The 22281-nt window shown below is 42.5% G+C and overlaps 2 protein-coding genes across 2 annotated transcripts in view; one reads left to right on the top strand and one right to left on the bottom strand.

Annotated features, from left to right (window-relative positions):
* Window positions 1–65: 65 nt before the first annotated feature.
* LOC149349836 (palmitoyltransferase ZDHHC16) lies at window positions 66–17446 on the top strand. Its single transcript, XM_089578835.1, has 7 exons — window positions 66–532; window positions 600–791; window positions 1370–1487; window positions 3121–3344; window positions 5777–5974; window positions 6922–6992; window positions 16692–17446. The coding sequence occupies exons 1-7, from the start codon at window positions 329–331 to the stop codon at window positions 16777–16779; spliced, it is 1095 nt and encodes a 364-aa protein (XP_089434961.1). The 5' UTR covers window positions 66–328; the 3' UTR covers window positions 16780–17446.
* Window positions 14326–22281, bottom strand: part of LOC149349835 (uncharacterized) — a 21920-nt gene continuing 13964 nt past the window's right edge. Inside the window, exon 11 of the mRNA XM_089578833.1 lies at window positions 14326–16951. Coding sequence (XP_089434959.1) covers window positions 16893–16951 — 59 coding nt within the window. The 3' untranslated portion in view covers window positions 14326–16892. The remainder of the gene's footprint in view (window positions 16952–22281) is intronic.

Below are 22281 nucleotides of genomic sequence, written 5' to 3'. Positions count from 1 at the left end.
TACTGCAAATTCTTAGCAGATCCGCCAACCATGGTAATACACTGTTATTGGCTTGTTATTGGCAGGGCAGGGCCGTGACGGAGTGACGGGAATCGGTGTATTGGAAAATATCCGCTCTTCGTGGTAGTTTCTTCTTCTTGGTGCATGAATTTCCCTTTGAAATTGTTAGCTGCGTAAATATGTATGAAAAGCAGTCGGCGGCGTTTCGCGCGACGACAAGTTCCTTTTGACAGCGTAGTCGCTGGCGGCCGTTGGTGACATGTCGTCTGCTTCTTTTCTGAGCGCATCAGGTTCTGGGTTCTCGCGTTTCACGAGGCCAACTTGACCGATGGATAGAGTCATGCGATTTATTCGTTACATTCGTCGCGGGTTTGAGCGTTTGAAGTACAGAGTTCGGCATAAATTTCTCTACCCCAGAATCGTTTTCAACTCTCTAGTCTACAATGAATTTGCCGACATTTACTATGTTGGCGACACGTGTATGGAGCCACTGTTCTGGATCGTCGACCACTTCACAAAAGCCATGGGACCGGTACGACGAAATCTGTTTGTTGGTAGCCAGAGTTGTATAACACCTCTTTGTGTTTTTCCCTGTGCAGATATTTGTCGGCACAGTTACCATTGTGGCATGTACTGTAATTGCCATCGCATACTTGATCGGCATTCCCTACTGGTGGGAAAATAACAAGTATGTCCTTGTCATCGCGCTAGTCATTGGGCACTGGCTTCTACTCAACATCGTCTTTCATTACTGGATGGCTCTGACGACGAACCCGGGCACGCCGCCTGAGGTATGTAGCTGCTGTCTAGAGCTCTGTTGTGGTACGCGAAACAGTTGGCATGTTCTGAATTTTTTCCTTCGTTTGTTTCCAATTTCTCAGTTCAGCTGTCAACGCGACGTGCAGTTACTGCCTAGACATTAAGGTGCCACAGCTAAAAACTGGAAATACGCGAGCAGTACACCACGTACATCTGTAATTTTTGCGGACTGTGATCGCTAGCGTTGAGAGAGAGAGGTTTACAAGTATTGTAGATGTGCTGTGCTTTAAGAAGTTCCCATTACACTGCCTTAGTGAGCAAAGCAGGCACAGTTGCTTATCCTTAATACAGATTTAAAAGGCTGCACATAAAAGCGCACAGTTGTTGCCGTCTTGTTTATGTGCCTTTTGCAAGGAATTTCGAAAAACCTGGTTCTTTTGCCCTTGTCTTTAACTGCAGGATTGCCTTACTACCCCTGTGCAGTATGCTCACTTGCAGTTTGTTGTGAGCCTGTGCTCTACTCTGCATTTGTCAGTGCACTCCTGAGTTTTCATAGTTTTGTGTGTGCTGTGTTGACCATTGCATTTGCACTTATTTCATCTCCTTGAAGGCTTCCATGATACCAGAGGTGGTCTCTATATGCAAGAAGTGCATTGCACCAAAGCCTCCACGTGCCCACCATTGCAGTGTGTGCAATAGCTGTATCCTGAAAATGGATCATCACTGCCGTATCCTTCCTGCTGTCAGATTTTTCTGCTCAAGCTTCAAAATGGCACCTTGGCAAGCAGTAGGGATTTCTTTGTTGTGCAGATATCGGTGAGGTTTTGGTCACAGAAATGCATCTAATACCCGTGCCACACAGACAGATTTAATGCCATTAAGTGCTTACTGCCATAAGTTTTAATGGCATTCGTGCGGTGCCACACGCATAAATTTAATGGCATTAGCCTTACTGCCATTCGAGACCTACTGAGTTCGCCACAACTCATTCGCCCATGCAATGTGAACTCTCGTTCCCACTCCACACGCAGAAAAGCATGCAGCTTTGTTAATAACAAATTCCTAACCAATAGGAAATGGTTAATTCTTAACATGAGGCATCTATACCGCATTTTCGATGCGAAGAGCGCCATTTTAACCAGCCTTATTGACAGGTACTACTCTCGACTTATGTGCTGACATGCGAGTTTAGGCCTACTTTTTCGACTTGTAAAGCAGGAACAGCCGTATTATCTGGAAAATCGCTTTTACATCACATTTGAACAACATTCCCGATATATTGTGCTGATTAGGAATGTTTATATTCAGATGAAACTTTTGACTACCTTGCAAGCGTTATCGTCATCGTCACTTTCGATAATGTCATTAAATGTGGACGTGTAGCACCAACTCCGAAAATAATGGCATTAACGAAATTAATCCCTTAAGCATTTACTGCCTTTTCTTGTGCGCGTGTGGCACGGTTATAAGCTCCACACACCTATGATAACTGTTAGCTTTTTATACAGATTGATGATAATGCATCGAATGCCCAGAATGCTTTTCTGCTGCAATTAGTTTGTTAATCCTGTGTTAATGGAGGGCCATTAGCCAGCTGCCTTGAGTTTCGCAGGTCATAAGCCACTTTTGATCAAAAATCCCAAGTTCTGGCCTAACCCTGTTGGGACAGCCAACATTCTTAAGTGGGGTCTGCTTGGATGACTAAATGCTAGTGGCATGCACTACTAGAACAGAGAACCAAAACCAGTGATCACACTTAGAGCTGGCACCAATGGCAGTGGCAGGGTCAGCATCCGAGCCACTTGAGCTGTAAAAAATCGGTGCTACCAAAGTGTGGATTGTTAGGCCAGTTGGTAACACATTATGAAAACAGCTTGGTGCAAACACAGAGGGCACGAGAAGAGAAATACCACAAGTGCTGTGTGTTTCTGTGGTGCCTCATGTTGTGCTTCTGCCACAACCCTAGACGTCACTTACACTTGGCATGAATCTTGCCCATGTCACAGCATGTTGCCGATTTTGGTAAAAAGTAATGACCTTTGATAATGCATGACTTAGCCGTGTTGCATATTTTACTCTTATTGTTATCTCAGTAGACTGGAGGGAGGTTTCTTTTTTTGTCACATCCTTATCTTGAAACCTATGCCCTAATTTGCACTTTTACTTATGGTACTTCCCGTCTTTTGCAAAAAAAAAAAAGTGTGAGCAAACCTATATCTTAAATAATTCCTCTTATCTCCTGTCTTGACCTTGCCCACTGATGAGTTGGCAATCTGAGGTTTTTGATGTTGTAAAAGCCACGGCAATACTCTGTGTGTAACATCAGCAAATGTGATGCATTTTCCTCAAATGCCCTTACAGCTTGGCTGAACAACTGCATTGGCCACTTTACACACCGATATTTCTTCATGTTTTGTTCCTATGTGCTCCTTGGCATCATATACCTAATGATATTTGGCTACAGAATTGCCTATGAAGAGTACTTTGGAACTCTCCTTGTGCCAAGTGTTGGTCTTTCCAACTCTATGGTTCAACTTGGCAACCTCGACATGTCTGCCAATGTCACTCTGCAAGATATGCCTGGGGTATGGAAGCAGTTATTGAGGCTTTTTCATGAGTGGTTCCCTAGCATGTTTCCGTATCTTTTGCAGCTTTGTCTTAGTTTATAATGTGTTCTGAGCAAGATTACAAGCTTCACAGATGTCTTTTTTACCACTGTAATTGTGTCTTGACATTTGCTGTTAATTTCAAAGAATTAAAATTTACTTGCAACTGAACAGAGTGAAGATGAAATTACAGGCAGTCGTTTTGGCCTGTGCAAGACACAAATATTCATAGTGTTCTAAGGGACCCCGCAGTACCCTTCTGTTTGCTCTTTCCTTACAGCGACCCGAAAGACGCGGGTTCGATCCCGGCCGCGGCGGTTGAATTTCTTTGGAGGAGAAATTCTAGAGGCCCATGTACTGTGCGATGTCAGTGCACGTTAAAGAACCCCAGGTGGTCGAAATTTCCGGAGCCCTCCACTACGGCGTCTCTCATAGCCTTAGTCGCTTTGGGACGTTAAACCCCATAAACCAACCAACCAACCTTCTTTCCTTACCGCGCGAAACCAGGCAATTTAAAGGTGGTGCGCGTAAACATTTTCTTCACCCATAAATTTTTTCTTTATGGCAGCACATCAAAGTGTAGCTAATAGAACTTTGTTTTCAATGATGTAAAGCAAAAAATTGGAGGGGAAACTTACGCTCTGCCTTATAGATATGACGTAATAGCTTTAGTGGGTTAATGCCAATAAATACAGAATCGGTCTTTCTCTACTTAGCTTTCATAGATCCCTGGCAGTCCTCATACCACTACTAGTGCAGCGGTTAATCGATGCACCACTGCCCTGCGATGGCAGGTGCTGCCACCGGTGGGGCTTGTGCGACACAGGTTGCTCTTCCCGAGCCGCCTCTCGCAACCAATCAGCTGCCATGGTGCGCAGTTTGCTCACAATCCTGTGGGCAGTTTGTGATGGTACTGCAAGGTTACGTGACCTAAGTGGCCCTAAGTTGCTCTCTGGGTATTTTTCGTGCATTTTTCGCTCGCGGTCAACGACGCCGATGACTGCTCCAGGTTTTCTGCGACACGAGATCCTTAACGCTGTCGCATTAAAAGCAAAAGTCTCGCGCCCATCGAGTCCATCATCTTCTTTCCACTGCACTGCAGTGCGGCGTAACAATATATTTCTTACGAATCTTTGGTTGGCAAAATTTGTCAGACTCGCACAGAATTTCACAAAAATATTAAATATGTGCGAGCATAAAATAGGAGAATAAAAAATATAAAATGTATGCTTAATGCATTACTTTGTCAGAAACGAGTATCCAAAGTACACTCTTCATGCTGAACCTTTTAGTCAGCAAAAAAAAAAAAATGCTCGCATGCCATGCTTTCAACTAATCCGCAGTGCAGTGCCAAGGTTGATCCAGGGCCATCTTGGAGAAAACCGTGTCCGCTATGCTGCAGGTGGCCCAGAATCATTCAGAACATGCCCGGTACCTTCAAAGAGGTCCAGAAATCAGTGAATCTCCTCAGCAGCGGTGAAACGAAAGTTACAGACTGGCACCTGTCGATAGTCTGGACTGGGCAGAGCAATCATCTGAGTCCAAACTAAAATAAGACTAAATAAATCTTTCTGCACGAAGCTGTTGCTTGCACCTATTAAGCCAAATGTCAATGCTACGAAATCGTGAGAACACTGCCGTTTCTGAGCAGGGTCGGTGTGAGACAAGAATGCCATCTTGGGCACTGTGCTTGCTGCCACCGCTTTGTGTTGACAGGTTTCATGCGAAATAAAAACTTCTCCCACATATGGCTGATGAAAAAAACGATTCCAAAATTGAAGTATAGTCCTTTTGCGACATACTGAATGGTGATAATTGTCGGGAAGCGGCCTGGATTGCTGAACATGAAGCATTCGCACCATCCTTCAATTCAAACGATTTGAATAAGCGTGGTAAGGAAAGAGTTAAGCAGCTCTGTTTATGTTTCTAAAGGATTATACTTTTTAGCAGCCTTGCTAGCATACTGGAAAGTATGAGGGTAGAACTAGCTGAGCACATGCGTCGCACGCGATTCTCTGCCGTGCCGTCTTTTCCACGTTCTTTGATGATGCATGTGTGGACATGTTGTCGTCTCCTTTTGCACAAGAAAACAAGCTTGTGTATTTTCATTGGCATGGATAGCGATCCAGTTGCAACAAAGACGTGAAAAATTACAAGAGTTTGAAAATGCTGCAGGGCCCCTTAAAGTGGTGCTAGCTAAGGAATTACTTGCAGAAAATGAACTAGCATTAGAATCAGCTTTGCAAGCAACATAAAATTTTGACAGTATTTCAGCAAATTCTCAAAAAATGGCCTGAATTTTCTTGAGGCTGTTTTCAATTTGTGTGCAGCAGTGCTTTGCACAGGATTCAAATCTGCATGTGCCTCAAGTGTTTTGCTTTGGAGTTATTAACCTGCTTATGACATTGCAGAACAATCGTACAGAGGCAGCAAAGCAGGACTTTGTGAGAAGATACTACATCACGTTCACAGTATTCATCTGCATTGGAATTTTCTTTGCTCTGGGAGCTCTCACCATGTGGCACGCTCGGCTTATCACACATGGTGAAACTAGCATTGAGGCTCATATCAACAAAACGGAACGCATACGTCTTGGAAAAGAGGGCATTGTAAGTGTACTGCAAACTTATTTTAATCCTGTTCTGTTTGTGTGTTTCCCTCTAATCTGTGCATCTTTAAGCAGCACATGAAAGAATGTTGAAGAGTAGTTGAGCAGGCAACGTCATTAATATTTTGTGCTTCTAGATTTATTTGTGTGGTTCTCAGCAAAAATGTAATGCAATACCTTAAAAACTGTGCGCTTTGTCATCAGACAGGTGAAGCTAGTGAGTGGTTAGCATGCAGAGCCTCACTGTCGTGGAGGCGCTGTCAAAGAGCAAGTAGTATAAGAAAAATGTGCATGTCCACTATATTGCTTGCACTCTTTTTTTTCTGCTGTGACACCATTTCATCAGAGCTCAAGTGCCTGAGTGAACAGCATTCTCTAGAATGTAGCAGGGTGCACTCATCAGCTATTGCAAATGGCAAATTATGTTTTCCAGCACTTGTTTAAACTACCATAAAAGCTCTAAATCTGAATATTATGGTCAAGTATACATTTATTTTTGGTTCCTGTTCTAAAACATACTTATCCTGTGTTAAATGCAAACAGATTGTCATAATGATCATTAATTGCTATGCTTGCTACAGTTCCTCTGATGTACAGTCCCCGTCAAAAGGATACGAATCTCACGAAAGATGAATGGCTTCGAGTCCTCAATCCTCCCAAGCTTTGGACTGCTAGACGTGCTAGGGAGCCCCGTTAAACATCTTACAAGCAAACCCCTTGGGCTGTATACTTTTGACGGGGGCTGTACCTTATGAGTGTTTGTTGTTGCGAAAGTCGTGCGTCGAAGCAAATAACATAAATTAGTCATTAATTTTTAGTCGCTATTAGCTGTCTATTCAATGTTGCACTCTGGTTTAAACCAGAATTTATATTTCAAGGTATATGTGGAAATAATTTCAAACATACGTGGTAGCAGTGAACCACTTCATTGTGTTGTATTCACTGCAGATATACAAGAATCCATATGATTTTGGACCTCGGAAGAACTGGAGACTTTTTTTGGGACTCACTAATGGCCGGTAAATTCTTTGGTTCTCAATCTTAGCATCCCTTGAGTGTTTAACCAGAGTGTTATCCCGTCTTCGTGTGAAACTTTCGCTGAAGATTTGCATGATGCTCTTAACATGATCTCAGTACGTTATCCGGGCGCGGCAATCCTTCTTGCTGGTGACTTCAATTATCCCAGTATCGTGTGGGCTAATACGTCGCCGTATCCTCACCCCTTTTCTACCGAATGCAATAACTTTTTGCGAACCTGTTTGGACTTTAACCTTTCGCAGCTAGTTACTAAGCCAACTCGTATCACGCCATCATCTTCCAATGTTTTAGACCTTGTGCTAACCAACGCGCCGGATCTTATCGCTTCAATCTCGTACTTACCTGGTCTTAGTGATCACACCTTGCTTCATTTCGATGTAAAAATTAATATTCCTAATCGCCGAAACATCTTCAAGTCAATTAGAGATTACAAGCGGGCGGACTATGATGCTATTAATCGTGAATTAGCTCTTTTCTTAAACAGTTATTTACCAGATTTTCCACAGCGTTCTGTCCACACTAACTGGGAAATGTTTAGGGACACTGTTGAACGTCTCACTAATACATTTGTGCCGCTAAGAATTTTGCGGTGTAATAGCCAATCACCGTGGTTTAACAACGTTCTAAAAAGACTATCCAATAAGAAAAAACGTTTGTTTCGCTCGGCGAAATCGTCGAATTCGCAACAACGATGGGACTGTTACCTTTCTGCGGCCGCTGAGTACAAATTAGCTCTGAAAAATGCTAAGGACACCTTCTTTAACAGTACTTTGCCTGCTTTGCTGATTAATAACCCTAGACAGTTTTGGAACACTGTGAACAAGAAAGATAGTTCGTCAATACTACTTACATCTTCTGACGGCGTTGCATTTTCACCTCATGAATGCGCTAGTGTTCTTAACAGTGTTTTTGTTGCTGCTTTTTCTGGCAATGTTTCCCTTACCAATCAGGAGTGTCCGGTATTGGATGCTTTTCCCATGGATCCAATTCTTTTTGAGACAACTGGCATCCTGAGGTTAATTGAAAACCTTAAGATTTCTTCCTCCTGTGGCGTCGATAACATTAATTCGAAATTTCTAGTTAACACAAAGATGTACAGTTCCATGATCCTCACCAAACTGTTTGACCAGTCTCTGGAAACAGGCTGTATTCCCAATGACTGGAAGGTTGGGAGGGTGATTCGGCTGCATAAGTCTGGCGATAAACATTGCCCTGATAACTTTCGCCCTGTGTCGCTCACCAGCATTCCATGTAAAATCATGGAACATGTCATCTACACTCATCTTGTCAACTTTTTAGAATCCAATTGCTTTTTCACTAATGCCCAACATGGCTTCCGTAAATCATTTTCATGCGAAACGCAACTCATATGTTTCACAAATGACCTGCATTGCATTCTGGATCGTGGGTCCCATGCTGATTCTGTATTTATGGATTTTTCTAAAGCATTTGACAAGGTTTCACATGAGCTTCTTTTTCTTAAACTAAACAGCCTTAACATTGATTCCACATTGCTTGCATGGCTGCATTGTTTTCTTTCAAACCGAAGTCAGTTCGTAACAGCAAATAACGTCAATTCAGATTCCTCTCCTGTTTGCTCTGGCGTGCCTCAGGGGTCCGTTCTTGGGCCCCTCCTCTTTCTCATTTATATAAACGACTTACCAACTAATATATCGTCTTCCATTTGTCTTTTTGCCGATGACTGTGTTATTTACCGCGAAATTAATGATGATAATGATGTATGTGTTCTTCAGTCAGATATTAACAAGGTACTGGATTGGTGTAACCTGTGGAATATGAAGCTAAACATTACTAAATGCAAGCATTTGCCCATTTCTCGTCTATCTAATACACCCTCTACCTACTGCATCAATGGCATCACTCTTGAAACTGTGTCGTCTTATAAATATCTGGGTGTTCACGTCTCTTCTAACCTGTCTTGGAAAACTCATGTTGACTACATTACAAATAACGCCAATCGCATGCTTGGATACCTTCGCTGAAATTTTTCATGTGCACCGAGTTCATTAAAACTATTACTTTACAAAACATTGGTCCGCTCTAAATTGGAATATGCTTCATCGGTGTGGAACCCTGGGGTCGAATCTCTCATTTCTGACTTAGAATCTATTCAAAACCGCGGTTGTCGCTTCATACTTTCCAACTATCATCGTACTAGTAGTGTAACTGCCATGAAAACTAACCTTTCCCTACAGCTTCTTTCTCATCGCAGGTCAATAGCTTCATTATGTACTTTTCACAAAATTTATCATAATCCTTATCTTAAAGAGAAGTTACTAAAAGGACCACCCTATATTTCCGCACGCATTGATCACCGTCACAAAGTTTGGATCCCTCCTTGTCGTACAAGATGTTTTCACGATTCATTCATATTCAGAACTTGTGTCAGCTGGAATCACCTTCCCCAGAATATTGCTGTAATTACGGATACTGCTGCATTTCGTAACGCTGTTATTAATTTTATATAAGTATGTGTCTATAACTTTGTTAATTTATTAGCTGCTGCTTTCTTTTGTGTTTTGTTTTGTGTAATGCTGCCTTTTGTTAATTCTGTTATTGATTTTATACCAGTGTGTGCTGTAACTATATTCAATTTTTCTAGCTGCTGTTTTGTTTTTTATACTTGCATGTTATTCCCACTCCCCTCTGTAACGCCTAACGGCCCTGAGGGTAAATAAATAAATAAATAAATAAATAAATAAATAAATAAATAAATAAATAAATAAATAAATAAATAAGATTCCTAGTTTCTGGGTAAAATATGATTTTTCTTGATTTTTGTGCCCCAAGCAAGTTAAATTTATTTATTTATCTGTACATACCACAGCCTTGTGTGAGGCTATGGCAGGAATTTGGTTAAACCTGTTCTCAAGAATGTATATCGTGAGTAGCTGAAGTCACTGTTGGGGAGCTGTAACAGATGCCTCAAGCCCATTTCAGAGAATGGTTGGTTCCGAACTTCTTGTAACCATTGTCATTGGAGACGTGGCTTTACTTCTGGGTGAATCTGAAACTTTCCTGTTAAAAACTAGCCTAACATGCCTTATTGCCGTTGTTTGTTTAACTATTTCCTCATGCCATCATCTTTCTCTAATGCTGTTGTGCAGTCCAAATGGCAGGTAAATATTTTTGAGCGCAGTTCTTAGGCACCCGTTCTTGGATACTGCATCGTTGGCATCGGCGGTATCGGCGCAATCGGTGTAACATGCGACCTGACAGCCATGGCAGGTAGTTGCAGAGCAAAATGCCAACTGCCACGTTGAGAGCAGAGGAATGGACAATCGGAAAGTGGCTGCCATGGGAAGATCCCCAAGGGTGGCAGTTAGATAAGAGCAATTGCCTTCTCTCCCTAGCATAATCTGTGTTCGTGAAGAGCTGCGCTTAAAGTTCATATTACCTACTATCATAATCGTCTGTCAATTTTTTTGGCCTAGCATAAACACAGAAGTACTGCGGATGAAAATTGTAATGTATAAAAGCTACGATTTTTAATCAATAGAAAAAAAAAATGTGGTTCAGTAAACATATTCCTCATCATTTCTCTCATTTATAGCTCACTATAAAATACGTTTGCAGAATAATTCTGTGTTGATCTGAATAAACAGAAAAAACAAGAATTATGTAATTATTTTTGGAAGAGCCAGATTAGTGCACGATTTGTGCAGAGAACTTATTCCCTGATTTTTGCCCGAAATTAGAAAACGGAACAAAAAGGAATGGCTTTGCATATGCAATACAGCCTTATTGCGAAGTCAACAAAAGGTGACATATTCACATGAGAGTTACTTTGGTGAAAACAAGGGCACTACGAAATTGATAACTGTATCCCATGAATATGAGGGGCTTAGAATGGTGTGATATCTGAAATAAATTTCCCATCCATCTGAATTTGCTGTACAATGGTAGTGCAGTGTAGCATGGTGTACTTTTTTTGTCATGCCTTAGTATGCCTATCAGCCATCACTAATTGATAATAGTTTCTGGGTGGCATTTGCATCTAATATCCGGGGGTTGAGGTTTACACAATGCATTTCAGCTTAAACTTTTTTGGTGTAGTTTTGAAGCAGCACTTTCTTTTTTGTAAATACTGAACCTATAATTGAACATGGCATACTCGTCACATTGCTAATGCAGCTTTCACAAATCACGGTCTCAGGGAATTTAGCATAAAGAAAGACGTAATACTCTGAAGAAAATACGCATACACACCATCTTTTTCTCTTGAAGATACGCCTTCCCTTGTGCTAAATTTCCGGATGCCATGAAAAACTTTGAACTTGCCCAGCTGTCAGCCCCTGTGGCCATCGTTAACAAGAGCAGAGGCAAAAAGCCAGAGGTTTAGTTTTAATTTTTATCTTAGTTATGGCACAAATTCACCAGACTAAGATGTCTACCATCCCATGTCAGCTAGTTATTTTAGAGCATAGCTACATTCAGTGTTTGCATAGTCAGCGTACCACGCCACCTGATAGGGTGGCGTGTTGGCAGGTAGTAGCAGAGCGAAACGCCACCTTCCACGGCGAGAGCGGAGGAATGGACAACCGGTAGGTGACTGCAATGGGAAGATATCCTGGAGGGTGGCTAGCAGCATAACACGCCACCTGCCAGCGGTGGCAGGTGGCGTGTGAAAAGCTGGGCTCAAATTTCGCATTACCAACCATCGTAATTGTCTTTCAATTTTTTTAGCACCTTTTGTAGACACTTCCGATGCTTATCGTGATGGTTGAGAGCAGTTTGGAATCTGCTAATTTGAACTCAAAACAGATGTTTTCTGTGGCAAGAACTTGACTTGGTCAGGCTTCTTTTGACTGAAAAGAGGACACATGTAATAAAGTAACATGCATAATTGCATGTATGTGCAGGCTTTTATTCATGCAGAGTTTCTCTGGGATGTGCTAGTGCAATGGCATATGGAAAAAATGTTTATTCACCTGTATGGAATCGCATATTACTGACTGCAATCTTATTCACTTTAACTTGAAAAAAGGCAGCCTAACCGTTCAGCAGCAGCAATAGGTTAGGAAAGCTCAAAGCTCTTTTGTCACTAGTTTTAAGCTATGCAACCTGTGTATTGATACATGCTCCTTTTAATGGCACTTAAAACCCATGTACGAAATGCACAGCATGTGGTTCCGGCCTTTATTGCTCGTGCAGACTAGACAGTGAATGTGAACAACAGAGCGCAGGTGTCTTTCATCTTCATTGAGCCTGTGTCGTTCATCTTCATTGTCTTGTATCCACGTTGTTCCTTTCAGTCTTGTCAAACCAACTAGCCTGCAGCACTCTTGAGAGTTTTTACCTTCTAAGAAGTTTACTTGTGTACACTTAACTTCTTATTCATCAGCGATAGCCGTAAAAGTGTAACATTGGGTGCTTGGAGATAGATGTATCATGTCTACTGTATATTTATGGGATGAAACTTTTTTGCAGATTTCAGTAGCATAATTCACCCATGCGCTCAAAGAGCGACATGGTTACCATACCTCGTTCTTCATTGTGGCTTGTAGGATCAGAGCTGCATGTTTAGCATTTCACTAAAGTTTGGACTTTTTTCTGTTATGAACTGCAGTTTACTGCATAAACACATTGGATAAATATTGGTTCAGAATTCTTACGTGTTTTTGAGAGAGTGCTGAACGGTCTGGACAGTGCAAAAAAAAGAGTATTGTTTTTACCCACCGTGGCTACTGAGCCACAGGACCTGGGGGTTAAATTTCTGCTGTGGCAGCAGTGTTTCGAGGGAGACAAGAAAACGAAATGCGCCCGTATGCCATGCGATGTAGTGCACATGAAAGAACCCCAAGTGGTCTAACTTAATCTGGAGCCCTACACTAAAATGTCCCTCATGTGTCGCTTTGGGATGTTAAAGGTGCCCTGCAACGTAGATAAAGCATGAGGTCTTTATTCTTTGTATGCAGAGTAAGGACATTGTGGGTCCTGAACGCGCAATGGGATCGCCGAAATCGTAATATTTGATATTTTAATCTTCGCCAGAAATGCTTGTTTCGAGCCGATGGTGTCGCAACGCAGCGGCCATTTGCGGCAGCAGAAATGAGGTGCCATCCAGATTGGGCGCTGCCTTTCTCATTGGTTGGGCGTCCGGTTTGCATATTGTTCCTTTATACTTGCAAAATGGATACAAAATATTATGTCTCTGTGTACTGAAAGCTTTTTACATGCCACAAAAACTGGAAATAAGCAGGGAAAGCGAACAGAAACTAACAATAATAAAGGTTGGTTGGTTTGTTGGAGTTTAACGTCCCAAAGCGACAAGAATAAAGCTAGGGGGACACTTTCCATTCCGCTTCAAACCTTCGTGGCGGCCAGCGCTGTTCAAGAAACGTTGGCTCAAACCACACTAAGACAGCAGTGAAAAAAAAAGCCCATCTGCACACCTTGCCCAAAATTGTGAAGAGAAAGGCCGGACAGGAGACGAGTCGTGCTTGGGGCGGAGGGGGGTACGGCCGACAGCCTTCCAGTCCGACTAAAAAAGAAACATTGGGGAGCTTCCTCTGTTGTTGACACCCCTGCCCTGACTACAGCGCCGCGTATATGGGGGGGAAGACTCCTTCAAAATGTGCGGCTGTCTACAGCCCTGACAAAGCAACAATTGCATGCACGCTTCCGCTACGTGTGTGCTAGGCGCGGTTCTGATTGGTGGCGCCCAGCCTTGGTACTGGGTGAGTGAAATGGGCGAGTGAAATGCATTTTCATCTGAGCTTTTCATTTCAAACTTTCAGAGTGGAATAACTTGCGTTTGCATGCTCCGATTTTAATAATTATTTTTGTCCTGCTCTCTGGAACGCATGATGAATCTATTTAATGATATTAACCGGTACTGAGAAAATCATCGCAGTGCCCCTTTAGGCCCCTCAATTTACAATATTGTTTTCCGTTATACCGCATAATGATTGCAGAGCTTCATCAGGTGGATGTCAAGTAATATCTCGGCCATAAGAATTGCAACGGGAAAAAAAAAAAAAAATCTTCAGCCAAAAGTGTGCACAACATGAATCAGCCATTTTTAGTGGCAGAGAAGCCAGGTTTACGACAAGAACACTGAGGCAGGCAATTGGAATGTGGGTACTGAAGCAAAAGCCGAGACAACGCATCCTAAGCCAGTCTTCCTCCTGCTGCTCTTGTCCCCTGCAGACATATTTGCTGCAGACATATGTCCCTTGCAGACATATTTGCTGTAGCCTGGTAAAAGGCTAGCCATCCTGCTGTGCAACTCACACTAGCTTTCTGTATCTGCTAGTTGCATTTTAAGTGCTCAAGTAAATGAAGGGCACATTGAGAAGCAGCACTTTATTATATTTTCATATCAGGCATAGAAACAGAATGCTCAGGCTTGGAGACTCATGGCTCCAAGAAATGGAAATGAAAAGTATCAGGCTGAATAAATATGAGGTATAATGGCTATTAATAGAAATTGCATTTTTCATGTTAATACCTTGTAACGAAGAGACTGGAGTCAATAAGATAAAGCTTTTTCAGCAATTAATTTTTGCAATTGTCACGACAGGCTGATAAACTACCTAAATACTGCAAGCTAGTCATTCATAGTGACACATTTAGGGCCCTTTGCATTCAAGTACAACTGGAATTTTCCCGTCCAAGCAAGTAGCTTGAGTCAAACCAGATTTCTACCCAAAGCTGCTTCCCAAATATGTAGTCTGAATAATTTAAAGTATGTTTTGGACAGTACCAGATAGTTTAGCTTCTTCAGTTAAATGATGGCAATTTTTCACTTGTCTTTCAAGGCAGGGCTTCATTTAGGAATAAGGTCAAAAACTGTGTTGGTACTTTCAAAGGTCCACCATTATGGTAACATTGTGTGAAGTGCTTCCCCTTGCTAACTACACCTTACCTTAACACTTTTGCACATTCCAAATGTCGGGTGTGATTTGAAAGAATGTTTCCACAGAATATGTGTGATGGCAAAGACAAGTGTAGCAGAAATGCAGCGAGCATGGAGGGTCACACAGGTGAAAAATGACAGTCATTTAAAGCTTGTTTTTGCATATATGGTATCTTTTGTCCTGCAACAAAACACGTTTATCGTTAATGCTTTGTGTTAGTAATAAAAGCCCTAATTGTGGAATGGTTTGCAGGTAAATACGATTTGTACCTGAATTTTAACAAAGCATGAAAAATACCTGAAAGCAAAGGGCCTTGTGTATATTCAGCAAACTATATGTAACTGGGCTAGACACTTGATTGTGGCTGAGGCTGACATATCATACGCCTTAAACAGACACCAATAGTGAGTGAGGTTTAGACATGTATGTGCCACAGAACATTACTACTCTGCTTAAGTCAGTTATTTACTTCACTTTTTCGATCTCATTGCTAAGAACACTTGTATGGTTATTACTATAATTTCATTTAAAAAATTTGGTACTAGCAATATGAATATAATTTTGGTTAGAGTATGTACAAAACAGTTCACTACAGCAGAGCCTCGCGGTACGAAATCATCCAAGAGATGAGTCATGTCGATTGTTTTAAGATATATTTTGTACTCTAGAACAAACAACAAATAGTACACAACAACAGTGGACGGAACACTTCAGTCGACGGTGGTGCTAGGAGCAAATTACAGAAAAGCTTCACAAGACGTAACAAGCATGGTATTCCATGCAATGCAAATTTCACAGTCAGTTTTATCAAGTGATTTTGTGCTACTGAGAGCAACCTTCTGGCGACACACTAGGGACAGTGGCAACAAACAGCAAGGCTTTTAACTGGACGTGCAGAACAGGCACACATGCACAATACGGTTTCTGCTCACACAGTATCAGAATGCATTACAGAAGCCCGAGCAGCCTGTGTGCAGATTCTCTGCCACTTTGTGCACATAAGGTAGAGCACAGAAGGAGCATGGTCAATCCATAAAATATGAAGCAATGGATACAGCATCAAACATAGCTTTCTGGCGAGCAATTTTTTAACAGCACTGAGTGCACGACAGTGGGCAAGGGGAAAGCACAGGTACTTTATCATCTGGGGTTTATTTCCAAAAGTTTATTTCCAAACCTTGGGACAGCATAAAAACAAACATAAAAACAGGGTGCAGGTGCAGGATAAAGCATGACACACGCCTGGCTTGGCAAAGTGAAAGGTGATTTATAATTATAAAATCGTTTTGCAAAGGATCCCTTACAAACAAGGACAATAAAAACCAGCAAAGGACACAAAAAGTGGTGTAATCACACATCAAAGAAGCCGAAGCAAGAGTATGGAACAATGAAGCTCCAGCTAGGTTTATAGATCTGGATATGCAAGACATAGCAATTAGGTATGTGCTTCTGGAAAGAAACCACCAGCTGATAGCCGGTGCCTGTGGTCAAATACTTGGCACTGTTTGAAAATGAAGCGAAACCAATCAGTCAACATTTCTGCACTTCATGGGAAAGCCCAGCTGCATGTCACAAGCACTGCCACCTGGTTTGGTTTCAAACCAACTTTCTACGACTTTACAGTTACCGGCAGTAACAATAAACTTAACAATAAACAAACGAGTGAACCCTTTAGAATACAACACTTTGTGTTGCCATCTAAAAATGAAACAGCGAAGCCAATTGGCGCACCCACATTCTCAGTCCACTGAACCACGCTGTGGCTCTCCATCGTTTGTCTTGTTTCCCACTTCGCAGAACATGGAGACACCTTCTACTGCCATCAACACATTTGCCTGAGGGCAATGGCCTTACGTGGACAACCATTTACAGTGAGAAGGTGTGACCACACCCTTCGACCCCACAGTTCCATCTTTTACATGGCCTGCAGGAGCACAAGAAGCGGCTACTGGTACATGTCCAGGAGCCTTGTCAGCTGGTGCACAAGGCCCGAGTTCGTCACGACACGTCACCATTCCACACGTCAACACGCTGCTTGGCTGCAGTTATCCTCTTTCCTGCAAAACAGATGTCGCCCACAGGTTCATAGAGAAGCAAGTCAAGAATGGTGTGAAAGCAGGAAGTTCCGTGCCAATGCCTGTGCTGACAAAACAGACAGAATGCAGGCAGCCACTTTCTATTCGTGAGCAACAGCGAAGTGCAAATCAAGGTGTGCCTTCTTTCATACGTGCAGCCGCTTGTCATATTCAGATACTAATAATCAACCGTCGTTGTGCCCTGTTAACACTTCTTAGCTATTAGTGCCAGCAATACTATTGTAAATGGTGCAACTAAGAAGTTTCCACAACCACGCTTTCTTTTTATTTTTTAATGTATGCAAAAGAACACTGTTTGACAGTTGTGTAGGCAATTTTTGCCAATGCTGAAACTTCCTTTTTTCTTTCTACATGTGCCATACAATTTTTCCAGTTAGAATAAAGGCGAACAATACATTTTATGCAATGACTCTGAAGCTAGAAAATAAACCAGTGCTTCTAGTCGTTTTTACTTCAGTATAAGACTCTTGTTTGCTGCGAGTTGCAGTGATCACGAAAGAAATAAAAATACAAACAAAAGTACGAAAAAAAAAAAGGAACAACGAGCATAGAACACAATGCTGTTTAAATAGCCACAGACAGTAAATTGACCCCTACTGGGCTGTACAACATGCTATCCTGCTACAATGCTCCTATAAAAGCTGCCACTGCTGCCAGCTACATTGGCCAATCATAATATATATGATTACTGTAGCTAAAAACCGAATGGAATATGAATCTAATAGTGATAGGCCCGAATCTAATATTAGTACTAATATTCGCTACTTGTGCGATTGTTCGTACAAAGCTAGCAATCGTGCGAAACATTGAAGCGACAGTTGTGGCACTGCTGTACAGTGCGATAGGTTTAAAATTTGTGAAGTTAAATGCGTGGCGATGCTGCACTTGGATGCACCCGTTTACATCCGAAAAACGCAGAATGATGGGGGCATGGTGCGCACAACCTGTTGCATCGAGCCATGGGGTGGAGGGGGGGCGGGCAGGGCCCCACAAGCTATAGCTGCTAAAAGACGCAACACCAATCTCCACTGACAGGTCGCAACACAAAGTCGCTGTATTAACTCTAAGACCACCAAGTTATAGGTATAGGAAAATTACAATTTCCTTGGCTTGGTCAAACATACTTTTTTTTTCCCAAGCATTACACCCCAGAAAAGCCGAGCACCAGGCCGGAGGAAGCCTTGTACCCATTAAATAACCGGTGGGTACCCAACGGCACTAGAACCACATTGCAGGAAAAGAAACTGGTGGCACCTACGTATGAGCCATGGTTTCTGAGATCAAGCATCAGGGCAGGGTTTTCCTGAATTTGCCCAAGTCCTGCCATGTTGTCCAGCCTCAGAGGCCATGTACAAGCATTATGAATGCCACCACAGAAATGGACCATGTCGTGATGCTGAACCCTTCATCTCCGACATACTTTTCACAGAAGGATGGTGCGCAGCGTCTGTGTGAGCTGTATTTGGAACATTTGTCGAAAAAAAATACGACAGGCCTTATTTGAACCTCCTGCCATTATTTGAAAACTATTCAAAAAGCTGAGAACATATTCAATTCGTTTCATATAATTCTGAAAATACACCATTTGATCCGTTCGAATAATCAAATAGAGGGTATTTGATTTGCTATTCGAAATTTTCTAATATTCGCACACCCCTAGTTTTCCTGGTATTTGTCCAGATATTCTGGTTTTTCCATGGCCGAATTTATGATACAAGTCAGCGTGGTATACGATGGCTGGCGAGTATTTGGAAATTTTCTAATATTCGGAAGTTCTAGGATATCAATTTCTCGAATACGAATATGAACTGATTATAAACCATATACGATTTGCATTTGGAATTTCAAATATTCGCACACCCCCAGTTTCAATGATTGTAAACTACAAGAAACAATAACTTAATAGTACTTAAACTGAACATGAAAAAGAAAAAAAATTGGAGGGGACACTTAAGCTCTGCCTTAAGGGTATCTGGCGATAGCCTAATGGGTTAATTCCCATGTATGCAGAAGGTTACTCTCTACTTTACATTCACAGATTCCTGGGAGTCCTCATACCCCTCCAGGTGCAGTGGTGCAGTGGTTAAGAAATGCACCACTGCCCTGCGATGACAGGTGCTGCCAGCAGTGGGCCTTGTGCGACGCAGGTTGCTCTTCCCTAGCGACCAATCATTAATTCAACTGCCACCTGCCACGGTGGGCAGTTTGCTCACAATCCAGTGGGCAGGTTGTTATGATGCTGCAAGGTCACATGACATACGTTGCTCTCTGGGCACCACCCACCAGAGTCATACTCGTGATTTTTCACTCACAACGCCAACAACACCAAGGCAGAATTTTCTGCGTAATGAGCCTTTAACGCTATCGCGTTAAATCTATACGGCACACTTAAACTCCGCATTAATAGTATGACGTGACAGTGTTAATGGATTAATGCTTATATAATGCCACACTGCTGGCACTCTGCCGGCGCCACCTGGTGGCCAAACCTTGGCTCCAGGCACGTGGCCGCGCGTCGTCTTCGTTCTGCATGAGCTCGGCAGTTCGGCGGGCTTCATCCTAGGAAACGCTGTGCTTCCCGCTTTTCTGCTGCGTTTGTCGGTGACAATATGCAGAATTGGTCATTCTCTAATTTACATCCAATAATCGCTGGCAGTCCTTGTACAACTCCTGGTGCAGCGGTTAAGCATTGCACTGTTTCAAGCACATCCACCGGTGGGGCTTGTGAGAACCAGGTTTTTTCCCAAGCAACCTCTCGCACCCAATCATTTATTTAACTGCAACCTGCCACGGTAGGCAAGTTGTGATGACGCCACAAAGTCACGTGACCTATATGGCAGGTGCCACATTCCATCTGTGTGCTCCGACCACTACGGCTGCAAGGCTTCAAGTAGTCGCTGATGCTGGACAATTTTTTCCAACATGGGGGTACTAACGTTCTCGCGTTAAAATATGGTATGGTACAGTACGGAACAGTAACGTGAGTTTAACGTCCCGAAGCTACACATTCGACAGTACAGGGCCCCGGATTAATTTAGACAACCAGGGGTTCCCTAATGCGTGCTGACAATGCACAGCATTCTTGCATTTCAAAATGCAAAAATGCCCATTCTTAAATTTTCCTACATTAAAATGAAGCCACTGTGTCCAGGATTCAATCCCATGACCTTGGGATCAGCAGCTGAAAACTAGACATAGAGCCACCACTGAGGAAAATGAAAGGTCAAAAGTGCAATACACTTTATGTCCTAGGAAAAAATTACTGAAAGTTCCAGCCTCTCCTTACTTCCTTCTCATACAGTGCAGAGGACTACAAATGACTGACTACGCAGAGTGAAATCACTCCTGAGAAAAAATGCACGATATCAAAAAAGTAGACATATGCATTTTTATACGCCACAGCAACACTAGGCTAAAGCGAAGCTGCAATGGAAGATTCCAGATAACTTGGATCACCTGGGATTCTTCAAAATTTACCAAAACCTCAGCACACGGGCGCACTTTCATTTCGAGTCAACCAGAACGTAGTAGCTGCAGCCGGAACTAGCCTTTTACTTGCCAATGTTCCGAAATTGGAGCACATGGAAACAATTTTTTATTTCCATTCAAAAAACACCCTTCCTCGAAGTTTTTGCCTTCACATACTGTGTGATGATTGTGTGCAACATCGCTACTATAATATTTATTATTAACTTATTTAAAGACTGAATTATTACTGGTAAAAGGGCACCTTTTGGGCCCTGTCACAGCTGAGTGTATTTAGAGCGCTTTTGCAGGAAAAGAAAATGCTGAAATGAGCAAAACAGAACAACAGTAATTACAAATAGTGGGTGATTTCAAGAAAGAAAAATAAGTAACTCAAGCCTGTGTGTCTTTCACTCGCAGTGAATTTTGTGCAAATGTTCCATTCTTGGAACATGGGCGTTTGGGATTTGCAAAATTCACAGACAGGCGATACTCCATCTTAGAGTCTCCCGCATTACACCAGCTGTCGTAAACGCTCTCCGATTCTATCAAAGGTGCAGACACAGATTTCTGGGTGTCTCGAGCGCGTGCATAGGCACATGCCACATATGTTGGACCCACCACATATCTTTGGGCTCTCACCTCCTAGCTATATGCGACGACTGAGAGACATTTCAAAGCGGTTGGGGTGTCTCACAACCATGCATCCCATTTGGTGACAGCAAAGATTGCCATCGCAGGATAAGCGTATCATAGCTCTGCTGTAAAAGCCATTGCTCAAGAAATGCTTTCCGGTCTACCATGGCTTCTGAAGAGCTTAATGCGATAGAGCTTGCAGACCCAGGTTGCTCTCCGAGGTCCCGTAAGGCTCATTATTGCACACACAGTTCTTTTGGAAGCTGTATGTTTTTGCACAGTAGGCCTGCTGTTTGGGTCATTTTCATTTTTGCTGAGTCATTCTTTGTCCGATATCTCCCTCCTTTCTCCTATAAGTGGAGAGGGGGACGGTTGACAGGTGGCAGGGGGTAAGAGGCAAATCCCCTAAACACCACCTAGCAGGTGGAGGCTCCACACACATGCTGCCAACGCTTATCGCCTTCGAGGCCCTCCCAAATCCATCACATTAAAAGAGGAAATTCACACTGCACAGACCATGAAAGCTATTCCGACAACATTAGCATTCTGTATATGCAAAATGCCAATGTTCCAAAAATGAAACGTGGAAAAAAACACGCTCAGTCATTGTAAAAATAGCTAATTTTTTTTTTTTTTTCACACTTATTTTAGAAAGCATACGTGAACTGTCAACAGGAATTTTCGTCTTTGAAACACTGCTTCATAGTTCAGCATTTAAAAGGTTATGCCAACGACCATGCGCACAGCAGGAAAATGCCACAGCCACTGGGCCATCAAGGCAGGTACACATTTTTACTCTCTCAAGACGTACTGTCACGCAACTGTACAATTAGTGGCTGCCATATGGGCCTAGCATTCTTAGCAAGCAGTAAACACCTGTTGCTCGTCATCGTACTGCTTTCTGTCATTCTCTTTAAACTCGCCGCTTATTTATAAATGTGGCAGTGCTGCTAAACACGCTTTTGAGAAAACTGGCTTGGTTTGTTGGGGTTTAACGTCCCAAAGCTTTTGAGAAAACTGTGCTGCCAGAAAATATACAGCAAAAATACTAATGAGATGGCATTAGAGGTCCCATTCATGAGAAAAGCCGGCGTCCGTCGATCCAAGTCACGAAAAAGCATGGCCCACCACAGTACTATGCATTAGCTCATTAGTCGAGAGATAGACAGCCTCCATCAAAATACAACCAC

Source organism: Amblyomma mixtum, chromosome 3 (genome assembly GCF_055824585.1).
Source record: "Amblyomma mixtum isolate Tamu chromosome 3, ASM5582458v1, whole genome shotgun sequence".
NCBI lineage: Eukaryota > Metazoa > Arthropoda > Arachnida > Ixodida > Ixodidae > Amblyomma > Amblyomma mixtum.
Note: the sequence above shows the minus strand (reverse complement) of the source record. Positions and strands in the feature narration are given on the sequence as shown.

Excerpts from the sequence above, each read along its gene's own strand:
- LOC149349836 (XM_089578835.1), top strand. The coding sequence starts at position 329 with ATGGATAGAGTCATGCGATTTATTCGTTACATTCGTCGCGGGTTTGAG. Across the intron at positions 1,488-3,120 it reads GAAAATGGATCATCACTGCC|CTTGGCTGAACAACTGCATT; the intron begins GTATCCTTCCTG and ends ATGCCCTTACAG. Across the intron at positions 5,975-6,921 it reads GTCTTGGAAAAGAGGGCATT|ATATACAAGAATCCATATGA; the intron begins GTAAGTGTACTG and ends TATTCACTGCAG.